Source organism: Falco peregrinus, chromosome 4 (genome assembly GCF_023634155.1).
Source record: "Falco peregrinus isolate bFalPer1 chromosome 4, bFalPer1.pri, whole genome shotgun sequence".
NCBI classification, from domain to species: domain Eukaryota; kingdom Metazoa; phylum Chordata; class Aves; order Falconiformes; family Falconidae; genus Falco; species Falco peregrinus.
In genome coordinates this window covers 106,003,898-106,017,479 of record NC_073724.1, presented here as the reverse complement: position 1 = coordinate 106,017,479, position 13,582 = coordinate 106,003,898, and the positions used below count along the sequence as shown (strand labels likewise).

At 43.7% G+C, this 13,582-nt stretch overlaps 1 protein-coding gene across 3 annotated transcripts in view; it reads right to left on the bottom strand.

Moving 5' to 3' along the window:
* The window catches only part of PDGFD (platelet derived growth factor D), a 147,755-nt gene extending 134,404 nt beyond the window's left edge, over window positions 1-13,351 (bottom strand). For all 3 annotated transcript variants that reach the window (XM_005230558.3, XM_027777054.2, XM_027777053.2), the window contains exon 1: window positions 13,078-13,351. In XM_005230558.3, the coding sequence (XP_005230615.1) occupies window positions 13,078-13,207 (130 nt within the window). In that variant the 5' untranslated portion in view covers window positions 13,208-13,351. The remainder of the gene's footprint in view (window positions 1-13,077) is intronic.
* Window positions 13,352-13,582: the final 231 nt, after the last annotated feature.

Sequence of the window (13,582 nt, the reverse complement as noted above, 5' to 3'; positions counted from 1 at the left end):
GGGCAGTGCATTTTTTTTTCAATATAGAAATGTGGGGATTTGACAGATACCAGAATTCTTCAGTTTCCAGTATTGTCAGTCTATTCTCAACTTTGTTTTTCTAGGCCTCAGATGTCAGCATCGAGAAGTCACATTTTACTAACTTTTTAACAGAAATGGTGCATATGTGGGGGAAGAAAACAGACATTCCATGTGAAACCATTCAGCAACCATTATGGGTATGAACTCTATTAGTATCCACCATAAGCAAACACAGTGGATTTTGGATGTGGCATGTAGATTTCTTATAGAATATCAGCTAAATTCCTAGTAGGAGCTCCCTGGGTTTCTTCTGGTCACCTCTTTCAGCAGGCCCACTCCTGCTCTCTGAAAAACTGTGCCAGCTGCTGCAGCATGGGTAGGAACCTCTGCCAAAAAAATTTACAGAACTGCCTGGATTCACGTGCTGGCATCAGATACTGTATTTTATCCGGTAATTTGAAGAAATTTTAAACTGGCAAAAACATCAAGCCAACAAAATAATAATACAGTGAAATTCATGCTGATTTGTCTCTTTAAGAATAGGCTTTGCTTTAGCCACCTTAAATATAAAATAAAAATTAAAAAATGACAATACTGATTTATAATAAAAAAGCAAAGGAAATACTTGTCTTCTACCCATAAAAACTGCAGAGAAGCAGAAGCCACATTAGGTGACCAGGCTGGCTATCCTCTCTAGAAAGAAACAAGGCAGCTTTGGGTATTTCTGTTCTGGTTTGGCCAATCACCTTTGAAAGTCTTTTTGAAAATGAAATGATAGAAATTCATTGTCAAAACTATGATAATATGTACTTCAGTTTGCAATCACTTTTCAAAAGCATACATGGAAATATATCCTGTCTGTCTTCTGATAAGAAAAACAGGTGACACTTTTTTCCTCAGTCAGTATTTTGACTAATGGCTTGCCTAAGGTAAGCTGAAAAGCAATCTGCCTGACAAGGCTTGATTTTAGATCCTGCAAGAGTTGGTGATGGCACAAAACACAGCAGTAGCATCAGGCATTGTTATAAGGCTGCAGGCAGAAATCCTGAGACAACATCCTTGTACAAAAATAAAAGGCAGCACCTGCAAGCCTTGAAAAATATCCTGCATGTATTGCTAAAAAAGACTTTAAACCCATTCTTCAAAAAAATAAACTGGCCTGACATATCAAGTCATTATGATTTCTTCTTCATGGCCTTCCTCTGTTTCCTTATGCACTAGATGAAATCAAACCCAAGGAATGTGCAAAGAAACAAAACAAGTATAATAGTTTTCCCTGTTTTGTTCTGGTGTTTCTTTGGAGGGAAGACTGCTATTTAACTCCCATGCCGCAAGTTATCAGACAATATGTGAGAGCCAAGATATTTGACTTTTATGCAGGACATCGCACTTGTTTTTTATGATGCTCTTGTTCCCCAAAAGTGGTTATTCACATGCCCTGTTATTTTACCTCAGTATGTCACCCAGCTCTGAGCCTGCAAAAACAGTGGCAATTCTGAGCAGGAAAGTACACAGGAGGTGGGACAGCACAGGCAACAAGGCCACAGAATTTTTAAGGATGGCTGCACCCTGGTAAGGATCTCCAGTCTTTGCCCACATGTAACGACTGCTCTGGATAGCACTTCTGCCTCTTCTGCCAGGGCTCGACCTCTACCGTGAAACAAAAGGTATTGCCATATAGTGTTACTGCCCACAGAAGAATGTCATCAAATGCATGAGCACTGCCCAGCAGAAGCCTAGTACATGTGCTGTGACCAGTTAGGGAACTGGGGAAAGAGCAGGCTGAACAGCCATGTTGATCCACTTCTCATCCTTTTCCACTTGCCACTGTGGGAATGATGGAGGTCCAGAATGAGTCCTCAGATGTGCACCAGAGTATGGCATGAGGTTCCTCTGTGGTGCAAACAAGTTTATTTTCTGGAGATGCTTGTTTCTGTGTTGTCATGTGGCCAAGGGAATTACTTGGTTCTTTAAGTCTGTTGGGAGGCAGGTTGTAAGTACGGAGATGGGGATGTAACATGAAAACCTGGCTCTGCCATGCAGGTCCAAGGACAGTCCTAAGACAACCTGCTGCAATGGTGGGATTGTCACTGTGTCCATTTCTCAGACAGCACTCAAGACACCCTGAGTGTACTGCACAGTAAACATGGTGTGCACCGTCAGAGAACTGACTTCGGAGGTAGACACATCTGCACATGCTAATTACGTAAAAGCAGATCATATATACTAGGACCAGACAGATGACTACTATACGATGCAAGAATTTTATCTCTTGCTCAAAATAAGAGGTTAACTTTGGCTCCCGCTTTCTAAGATCTAATGAGTGATGGGAATTGGTGAGAAATGCGTATCATGTCATTAAGGTCTCTTGGGTGACAAGTGTTAAAAATGAAACCAAGCCTACCTAGGCAAAGAATTGTTCTCTGCCATTATGAGGATGGAAGGAGCAAAGAATATATTTCCTCTTGTCACAACTACATAGCCATCCTACCAGAACAACAATGATACACACAGGCATAGGGGTTTGGTAGCCCCAGGTCACACCATAAGGTCAGCAATAAAGCAAACCAGCACCCCCTGTGCTGACTTCCAAATATTCAGCAACCTAACAGTAACATGAAGGGTGGCTTACAACAGCAAGGGAACAGACATACAACCTGGTCCAGGAAAAGAAACAGTACCATAACTTTGGGGCTTTCTATCGATTTCAAAGCAGCACATTCTCTGCAGGCTTCTTGATGAGGTCTTAAACACTTTCACTGACATGTGGATGTGTTAGCAAAATCATTCCTATCAGTGTTTATCCCTGCTGAGACATTGTGATTAAGAAGCTGTGTTGGTCCATTTCCACAAAGAATCTCAAGGCATTATTACCACCTACTTGCTGTTTTCATGCAACACTACTGTCACTGTTTGCTAAAGAAAAGGATTTATCTTTCAGGCAAATTCCTGGTTCAAAAATTAAGGGCAAAAGGGTACATAAAGGGTTTCCAAATTCCACAGTACTTCTGGTAATCAACATTCTGTGTACCTATTTTTATTCCTTCTCTCTCACCAGTCTGGGTCTCTGTTTTATTCTCAATACACTTTTACTGTGAGTCACATCAGATTAGAAATACATTCAACTATGAGAAAAATCTTCTACAATTGCTCCAAGAAGAAACAGTAACAAAAGCCCACGCATATTAGACTTGGAGCCTCTTTAAAACTAAAAACCAAACAGAAAAACAATGTAAGACAGAAATACTGACAGGTTTCCTTAAGGTCTTATTTAGAAATGTACTGCAGCTGAAGTTTCTTGCAGGATATCCTGTGGATGACACACGAGATTGTCAGTATAGGAGAAAAAGCAGCCAGATACATGAACTCACAAGGCTTTGTTCTGTACTTCAGCTACACAATATGTAACTACATCAGTTACCCCTTCATCTCTCTCAGTGCAAAGGATTTGGGTTTTCTTCCAGTGTATGGACACTAATTGAATATCTTAACTGAGTATTGTAAAGCTTACCTACATGAGCCCCTTTCTGCAAGAAAGACATCAAGGTGCTGGAGTACTTCCAAAGAGTAATGAAGCTGGTGAAAAATCCAGAGAACAAGTCTTAGGAGGAGCAGCTGAAGGAACTGGGTTTGTTTAGCTTGGAGGCAAGGAGGCTCATGGAAGACCTTACTGCTCTCTAGAACCTCCTGAAAGGAGGTTGTAGCGAGGTGGAGGTCAGTCTCTTTTCCCAAGTAACAAGCAATAGGAAAAGAGGAAACAGCCTCAGCTTGCACCAGGGGAAGTTTAGATTGGGTATTAGAGAAAAATTTATTCACTGAAGTTTGCCAAGCATTGGAACAGGCTGCCCCGGGGAAGCAGCTGAGTCACCCACCATCCCAGGAGGTATTTAAAAGATGTGTAGATGTGGTGCTCAGGGACATGGTTTAGTGGTGGACTTGGCAATGTTAGGTTTACAGTTGGACTTGATGATCTTGAAGGTCTTTTCCAACCTGTGATTCCGTGATCCTAATAACAAACTCATCACTGAACTCCTAAGGATCTACTTTTATCCTAGATTAATTCACCTAAACTGTGAGCCAGACCCTGCTGCAGGAAGACCTGATGGAAGTTTTGTCATCGATTTCAGTTCAATGAAGGTCAAGACAGCTATTTTTCATGTTTTTCATGGACCTAGTGTTTAATAAATACTTTGACAGAGTCTAACATCATCAAGTCCCAATGCACAGCAGGGCTAAAATACATTGGCAGGAAGTTTGTACAGAAGGTAAAAAGTACATTCTCCTGCACCATCTCCAAATGTGCAGAGCTCTCACTGCCAAAGCAGAAATATGGGATGTTGGCCTTCACGGCACGGGACACAGATCAAAAGGGAAGCATGAAACTGAAGATTAATCAAGTACAATGGGAAGCTCAAGATCATGTAGGATTTATTCACTACCAAAAACATTAGAGTCAAACCCAAACTCCCTAAAGAAAATCTAGCCAATTTGACACTATAAACAGGACATTGCCTTAGCTCTGTAAACAGGATTGGGTTGAAACAAACTGCCAAGTGATCTAACACAATCCAGTATTTTAGCCAAGAGATCTTCACCAGAAGCAGTGATTAAGTGGTCTCTTTTATCCAAAATGTGATATAATGAAATCAGCCTCATAAATATAATAGCAGCATTTTTAGAGGCAATTCTTGAATACAACTTGACTCAACTAATTAAAAGAAGCACTACTAAATTTTCCTGCATTAGTGGGCAAATTCTTACTAATGAGAATGCCAACACAGAGCCCTCATGGTATTTCTTAGGACTCATTTAATATCCTAGTGTCAAACCCCTGCAGGTCCAGAAAAGCCAGAGCAGGCAGGGGCAGAAACCCCTTCTGTAGGGTTGGGAACATACTATGAACATTGAGAGCTAGCTCAAAACTTCTCAGCTGCTTAGGCAAAATTGAATGTTCCTACACAAGGAATGGAGGAGGAAGGCAAGGAGAAGGGACACAGCGGGGCTAAGATACATCAGAGAACGAGAATACATGTAATTGCTACTGCTGTACATGGAAAAGGGTTAGAGTGGGAAAGAGGGAGAGCAGGACAGAAGAGACAAGGAAGGTGACCACTGCTGCTGAGGCAGGGTAGGTACCATGGCCACCCCTCTGTCAGCTGCAGTAGGTGCCATTACAGAATGGCTGAGGTTGGAAGGGACCTCTGGAGGTCATAATTATTGCTCTGGAGCCAAAAAGGAACTGGTCATTTTGAAGCCTTTTGGACTCTGGTATCGCAGGCCGCTGCCTACTTTTCTTGTGTTCAGAGCCAGTCCTATGAGGTATTTTATTTGCTGTTAAAAGAGCTCACTCTGTAATTTGCTGCAGATATATTTTAATGTAAGCAAGACTATCCATGTAAAAAAGACTGGAGCATAAAACATAAAAAATTCTGCTGCATCTTTTGTATATATAGTATTATTAGAGGTATGAAACGAAAGCCATTCCCTGCCCTTCTAATTTACTGTTCTCCAAAGGAGTTTCTTGCTGTATAAATAATACACATTTTGCAGATCTGTTCCTTTTATGTAATATTTACACCCAGCCTAAGAAGGAGTGCCAGAAATATAATGTTGTGAATTTGTATATTATTTTTTGAAAGAATCTGTGCCTTCAATAATTCTTTGTCCTATATGTTCCTTTTTACTTAATATAAATTATAACAGCATGTAAATTACTTCCAGAACTTCCACTCACAACCAGGAATACTGACAAACATTTTTAAACATAACTGTTCCTTTCAACCCAAAACACTATAAAGCTAATGACATCATGTAACCAGTATCTTAACTACCTCAAATGGTTAGGCTCAAATATTTGCCTAACACTTCATTCTTCAACTAGGAATTTGAAAAGTTAAATTAAAACTTGGGGCTTTTTTTTTAGTATTCTAAAAAAACAATGCTTGGGGTACAATATTTTTATGATTTTAATGCTGATTTGGTACCAATTATATGAAGTACACATTTTCTCATTTCCCTGTGCCTCTGTCCTCTGATTCATGTTTTAAATATGTACACATATATATCCTAGATAATATGTAAAAGATATATATTTATTCTGCATATGAATATACATAATATTAATGCCTATGATAAATATGCATCATATTTTTCATTAATTTAACAAAATATTTGACAAATACATTTCACAAAAACACAGTGACAAAGGATGAGGAAAAGGCTGAGGTACTCAATGCCTTCTTTGTCTCAGACTGTAATAGTAAGACCAGTTGCTCTCTGGGTGCCCTGTCCCCCGAGCTGGAAGACAGGGGCAGGGAGCAGAAAGAAGCCCCCATAATCCAAGGGGAAAGGGTCAGCCACCTGCTGCGCCACTCAGACACACACAAGGCTATGGGGCCGGATGGGATCCACGCAAGGGTACTGGCGGAGCTGGCAGATTTGCTCACCAAAACACTTTCCGTCATCTATCATCAGTCCTGGCTAACTGGGGAGGTCCCAGTTGACAGGAACTTTGCAAATGGGATGCCCATTTACAAGCAGGGCTGGAAGGAGGATCTACAGGGCCCTACAGGCCTGTCAGTCTGACCTCAGTGCCACAGAAGGTTATGGAGCAGATCATCTCCATATCCAGACGATATCCAGCAGATCCACCAGATGGCACATATAGGACAACCAGGTGATCAGGCCCAGCCAGCACGGGTTTATGAAAGGCAGGTCCTGCTTGATGAACTTGATCTCCTCCCATGACAAGATGGCCCGCTTAATGGATGAGGGAAAGGCTGTGGACGTTGTCTACCTAGACTTTAGTAAATCCTTTGACACCGTTTCCCACAGCATTCTCCTGGAGAAACTGGCTGCTCATGACTTGGATGGGCCTACTCTACTGAGTGAAATACTGGCTGGAAGGCTGTGCCCAAAGAGTGGTGGTGAAGGGAGCTACATCCAGCTGGTGGCTGGTCCCAAGTGGTGTTCCCCAGGGCTCAGTACTGGGGCCAGTCCTCTTTAATATCTTTGCCAGTGATCTGGGTGAGGGGGTCAAAGTGTACCCTCACCTCAGTAAGTTTGCAGATGACACCAGGCTGGGTGGCAGTGTTGATCTGCTGGAGGGCAGGAAGGCTCTGCAGAGGGATCTGGACAGGCTGGACTGATGGGCCGAGGCCAGCTGTGTGAAGTTCAACAGGCCCGGGTCCTGCACTGCACTTGGGTCACAACAGCCCCACAAAACACAACAGGCTTGGGGAAGAGTGGCTGGAAAGCTGCCAGGCAGAAAATGACCTGGGGATATTGGTTGACAGCTGGCTGAACATGAGCCAGCAGTGTGCCCAGGTGGCCAAGAAGGCCAATACAAGCCAATAGCTTGTATCAGAAACAGCGTGGCCAGCAGGACAAGGGGAGTGGTCTTCTTCCGTATTCAGCACTGGTGGGGTTGCACCTCAAATACTGTGTTCAGTTTTGGGCCCCTCACTGCAAGATGGATGTAGAGGTGCTGCAGCATGTCCAGGGAAGGGCAACGGAGCTGGTGAAGGGTCTGGAGCACAAGTCTGACGAGGAGCAGCTGAGGGAACTGGGGGTGTTCAGCCTGGCGGAAAGGAGGCTGAGGGGAGACCTTATTGCTCTCTACAACTACCTGAAAAGAGGCTGTAGGGAGGTGGTGGTAGGTCTCCTTTCCCAGGTAGCAAGTGATAGGACAAGAGAAAACAGTCCCAGGTTGCACCAAGGAAGTTTAGATTAGAAATTAGGGAAAATTTCTTCACCAAAGGGGTTGTTGAGCAACAGGCTGGCCAGGGAAGTGGTTGAGTCACCCTCCCTGGCGGTACTTAAGACATGTAGATGTGTTGCTTAGGGACATGGTTTAGTGGTGGACTTGGCAGTGCTGGGTTAGCAGTTGGACACAATGATCTTAAAGGTCTTTTCCAACTGAAACAATTCTAAATTTTGCAAATACTTGTACTCTTGCTTCATTGTAAGGTATAATTAGTTTTACTTTACATCATCTCACTTACATCTAAGCTATTTGAGGTTTGCTACCACAGAATCCTGTAGAACTTGGCCCATGACTTTAATGGTATTATGAAGATCCTCAAAGTTAAAGATATGAAGAATATTATTGCATTAATGATCCTCTGTGAGTTTTGTATTTATGCCTGTTCCTGAGTGCTTTATAAAATGCAACATCTCTGTGGGATCACAGTGAAAAAAAAAAAAAATCAGAATTTTCAGCAGTGCTCCATTTCTAAGAGTCAGAGCAATACAATTATCAAGTTTTCTCTGCAAGCCTTTTAAGATTTAGCTGGCTTAATTAAGTTTCATATAAATATATTTTAAAAAACCCAAACCAACATGTATTGAAAGACTGGCTGGAGAGTTTGTACTGACTTCCCCTATATGATATACATCTACCCAATAAAACATGTTTCAAAGCTCCTTTGGAGAATTCCTCCATGCTGCCTGCTGCTGAGTCAGGTTTGGAATTCTCACTCAATACCCTTTAATACTTCAGTCCAAACAGTTAATTATACTGATAAGAGACATCATCAAAGTTAAACAACAGTAGAGCAAAGTGCATTACCACAGGTAAATTACTAAGTTGTTTTTTTAATCTGATGAAGCCTGAAATACACATATTTTTTTACAAAACCTACAAAAAAATCAGGAAAATAAAGCTTACAAAAGCAAATTTATTTTAGCTGTTTTCCAGTTGACATAATTTTGTTACCAAAGTCCTTTAAGAACGCATGTATATAAGCCTATTATAAAAGAATTCAATTAATAATCCAAAAACTGAGGTTCCTATACCACTAGTAAATACAGGAGTCATTTCAAAGTGGTATGACAAAAACTCAAAATAATTATGCCTTCTCCCAAGAGCAGACATTTAACATCTATTTGGTGAGAGGATGCTACCCAAATTATCAAATGCTTTTCACTGTGCTTAAGTACAGTGAAGCACAAGGAAGGGGAGGGTAGAGTTAATGGCATACATCTCTTTGGACACACCATCAAAAGCCAAATTCTGTTGCCATTTCCCTAGAATGCCAACATGCAATTTTTCTTTGTATTTTCATGTGCACAAGCAAACCAAGATTTGGAAATCCTGATTTTTTTGATTCATAATGAAAACTGCAAGAGCCCAGAATCTTATCTTAAGTCATCTGATATTATGTTTTCAAATTCACATCAGCAGATACTGATTCCATGGCTTTCGGTTGTTTACATACTGAAATTATCTGACACTATGCTGTTCTCTGTCTTTTCTTTAAACTTTGGGGTTTAAACTTTAAAATATGCATAGTGATGCTTAATCTGAGTATACAGACTAGACATATTTTCCTAGGTGGAGCATTCATACAAATATTTATTCAATAACAGATAAGAACGAGCAATTGATGTTTCAGTTAGACACCATACAGTAAAAAATATTACTTAGCATTTTCCATATCCACTTTTAATCTCCAAGTACACATAAACAACCAAAATAGCAGAAACAAAGTATCAGACTTCTTGTAATTAGGCAGTATTATCTGCATACTGCAAATTTGGAAAGTGAGGCAAAGAGAACAATGGAAGCATCTGGAAGTCCTCTCTATTATTCTGAAGAACTTCAGAGGACTTAACAGGTAACGGCATTAATAAACACTTTAAGTAAGTACCACTACACGTGCTATAAATGTGGCTGGCATCTCCAGGACACTTAAAAAAATTGATTAGTGCTACACTGGACAGCTGAGTCATCAACGCCTGTCCTTCCACCAGGACAAGAGGATGCCTTGTAAGCAGGTTATTTATATTCTTAATATCTTCAGCAGGAAGTACAGTCTGGTTAGGTTTGGTAGTCATTGAATGGCACTTTTTTTTAATGTGCTACCCTTTATCTATAGATTTCTTCTCAGAGCAACCTCGGTCTTAAGTAAGAGTGATTACAAATAGTCCAACCTCTTTTTGCCAAAAAGAAGAAAGACAATCTTGAATCACGCACAGTGCAAAGGTTTGTTTTGGCCAGAAGCAAGACCAAGCCTCTGTATTAAAGCTCTGTGTATGCAGTATCACTAGTTCACCCTGCTTGCAGGTAACAGAAAACTGGAATCCAAAGGATTATTTTCTTTTTTTAATAAAATGTGCAGGTGGTCTTGGATTTGCCAAGATATAACATTTTCTTGAAGAGCTGAACAGACCTTGCTTCGTCTTCAGTATCTCTCTTAACTCCACAACATAATAATCATGATCAACAACCCAGGGCATAATATTAAATTGTTTTTTGTCCCTGCTGTGCATTTTGAGAGAGACTGTTGGAACATACTATCCTCAGTGCATTGTGTCTTCTTAGATCCTGTTCCATACTGTCATGTCTGCAAACATTTACAAAGCAAAAAATACTGTCTCACTCAGCAATGCTATTCCATATCAGCCCTTCACACCAAAACAAGAAACAAACACCACTGAAAATTATAAAAGACAGAAATACTTCTACTGGCCTACAGCCAACTATGGTCTAACACTTTGCTTGTAAGCTAATCACATGCTTACAACATTTGGAATCTAGCTCATAACCTCTGGCTGCACAAATACAGACTATTAGCCAACAAACTCAAGCAACAGTTTGATTCATTTAAGTAAAATCAGAGTGATCAGCAGCTGATCTATTGTGGATGCTGTGACCTGATGCCCAGCTCCACTGGCCATATGAGAACACACCTTCCTTTGCAGAGAAAAAAGCAAGAAAATTCCCAAGCACAAGGACAGCAAGGCTGCAGCACGCTACGTATCTGCATGTGGTCTTCCTCAAACTGTGCTACCTCCTCAGTGCATGGGTAACATCCACTGAAGGACTGCAGAGGTGTCTGGCTTCAGCATGGGTGTGTTTTACTACGTCTGTAGGCTGTAGGTCTAACTAGCATATGGCCCAAGGAGGGCCAAAGGTAGCATTTAATTTCACATAGATCTGCTTCTTTCAAACAGCCCCAGTACCAGTCCCCCCGACACCTAGAACGTCCAGCCACTACAAGCTGTGGAAGATATTTAAAGATACAAAGCTTAATCACAACATCAAATGATCACAACTAGGAAAAGAGCAATTAACTAATCATTTCACATAGGCTTATTCTCTTCATCACCTCAAGAAGCAATTTCACCACAGGAAGTCTTCTGTGGAGTAAAACACCCGTCACACTGCCAGTAAGCGGAAAACATTATAAATATTAGGGGTTACTGATTTTTTTCATTGACTCTACAGAGAAGATCAGCATAGAACACATTTTGAAGTTCTAAGTAAATCACTGCAGTTTTCCATGGAAAAGCTTGTTTGGAGTTTGACTTGGAAGGAAGCTTGCTTAGCTTAGTTCAGAGATGGTCTCAGTTTTTCTATGAAGTTTAAGATGGCAGGCTAACAAGTCATGAAGTTTGATAAAATACATAATAGTTTTAAAGAATGAAACAGAAATAATGGATGTATGCTTTTATTACAACCACATACATATTTTTTTATTAGACTAAATTTGACTTCTGAGGCAGAAGAAACTGCAGTTCTGTCTTGTTTCCAAAGTCACTATCTCAGTTCTAGGAAAAAGCATCTTTACCTTCTCTATGCCTTCTTTCAGTGTCTAGGAAAGGCATACAAAAGATTATTAAGTTCAATATGGCTCCAAATTGAAACAAAAACGTCTTCCTAAATGAAATGTATACCCATTACACACACTGTATACATGCTGAAAAATAAACACTGGCAAATACGGAGTACAATCTTGGAAAAGGCTCAAGTGACTGGGTTTTTGAAAAGAGTTTATAAAATGTATAAATTCTGGCAACTGGAAGACGTTAACTTGCAAGACTGAACTTAAGTAACTCTTCATTTTCAGGGAGAGGATCTTGCATTTTGCTCTGCACGAAGGTATCCTGCCATGTGCAAAAGTGGGTCCTCCCTCATGGGAAGTCGCAACACGACAGGCTGCTCCCCAACCAGAGGCTCATAGCCCCTCCCAAACCAAAAAGACCTGGTTTTCTTTATCTTTAATCACAAACAAATGGATTCCAAATGTGAATTTCAGTGGTGCTGTTTTTATAAAGCCTCCATATTCATTCATCGAGAGGCCACAGCACATGCCCACGCTGACCGCACACTTGAGACGCTTGTGTCCCTTGACAGCACCTCGGCTGTCGGGTTGTCTGTCAGCGGCTCACAGCAGGAAACGCACGGGTCAGGGAGACCGAACCCCCCTTCCTAACAGGCAGGCAGCGTCCAAACGGCTGCGGCCACCCTCCTTGGCGCTCACCATCACCGCACTGCCTACTCCTGCCAACCATGCGGCGGGCACAAGGGACGAAGCTAGTCCTCACGGGGCACAGCCCAGCAGACCCAGGCGAACACTCAGCTCCAGGCCCAAACCCTCCCGCCAAGGCAAGCCCTCCACCAGGAGGCTGGCACTCCGAGAGCCATCGCAGGAGCCGAAAGCGGCGACAGACCGCATGGAGGCCGGGAGAGGAGCCGCGCTCCCGCCAAGCACCCCTGAGGTGACGGCGGCGCCGCCCCTGCCGCGCCCTGAGGCCGCCGCGCACCTTCCCTCGCCCAGCACACACCGCCCCAGCGGGGACAGCGCACCGGCGCCGCGCAGGCCGGGGGCCGCCACGAACTCGCGTCAAAGGCTCAGAGAGGAGACGGGGCCCACGGGTGCCGACGGTCGCCGGGCGGGGCGACCCCTCCACGGCAGCAGGGACCGGGCACACCGCGCCGGCCGGGTCGAGGTGCCGCCCGCAGCCCGGAGGGCGCCCCCGGCTGCCCGGAAACCTCCTCGAGGTTGCCCGGAGAAGTTTGGGACCGCCTGGAGGAGCAGCCGCCAGGCAGAGCCGCCCCCTCAGCCCACACCCTCCACCTGGCCACACGCTCCCGGGCCGACCCCCGCCGGCCTCCCAGGGACGGGACCCCCGCCCGGACAGGCACCCCCACCGGCTCCGGGGACGCGGCCGCCGCTCCCGGGGAAGGGGCCACGGCAGCTCCTGGGGCGCGCTCGGGGCTTCCTCTGCAAACGCAGCCCTTGGGAATAAAGAGGACTGAGGGACACTTACCATCTCGCCTGATATTCGAGGACCGCAAGGCTTTTATAGATCCGCTCTGGGCAGGGGCAGTGGTGCCCTGACGGCTGCAAAAGTTCGCACAGACGACAGCGTAGAGGAGGAGGAGGATGAGCAGTTGCATTGGGATCCGCTGTGAATGGGACCGTGTCTCTGCAAAGAAACCCGGCTCTCCCCACCGAGGGTGCTTCCCTCTGGCGTGTTCTCTCCCCCTTCCCGGACTTTTTGGTTGTTGTTGCGGATTGCTTCTGTGTTTGGGGGAGTTGTAGGGGGGGGGGGGGGGGGGGGGGGGGCGGCTAAGGGGGGTTGTGGGTGGTAAAGAAAAAAAGGCACAAAAAACCCCCACCAAACCCAAAACAAAACCCCCACACAGCACCCCAACAGCAAGCACAGCTGCCGAGTTACTCCCCGAGTTGCCCCCAAACTTCCTGCATGCTGAACTTTCTGCTGCGCTTCTGGCGCCGGCCCGACTCGGTAAAGGTGAGAAACCCCCGGGACG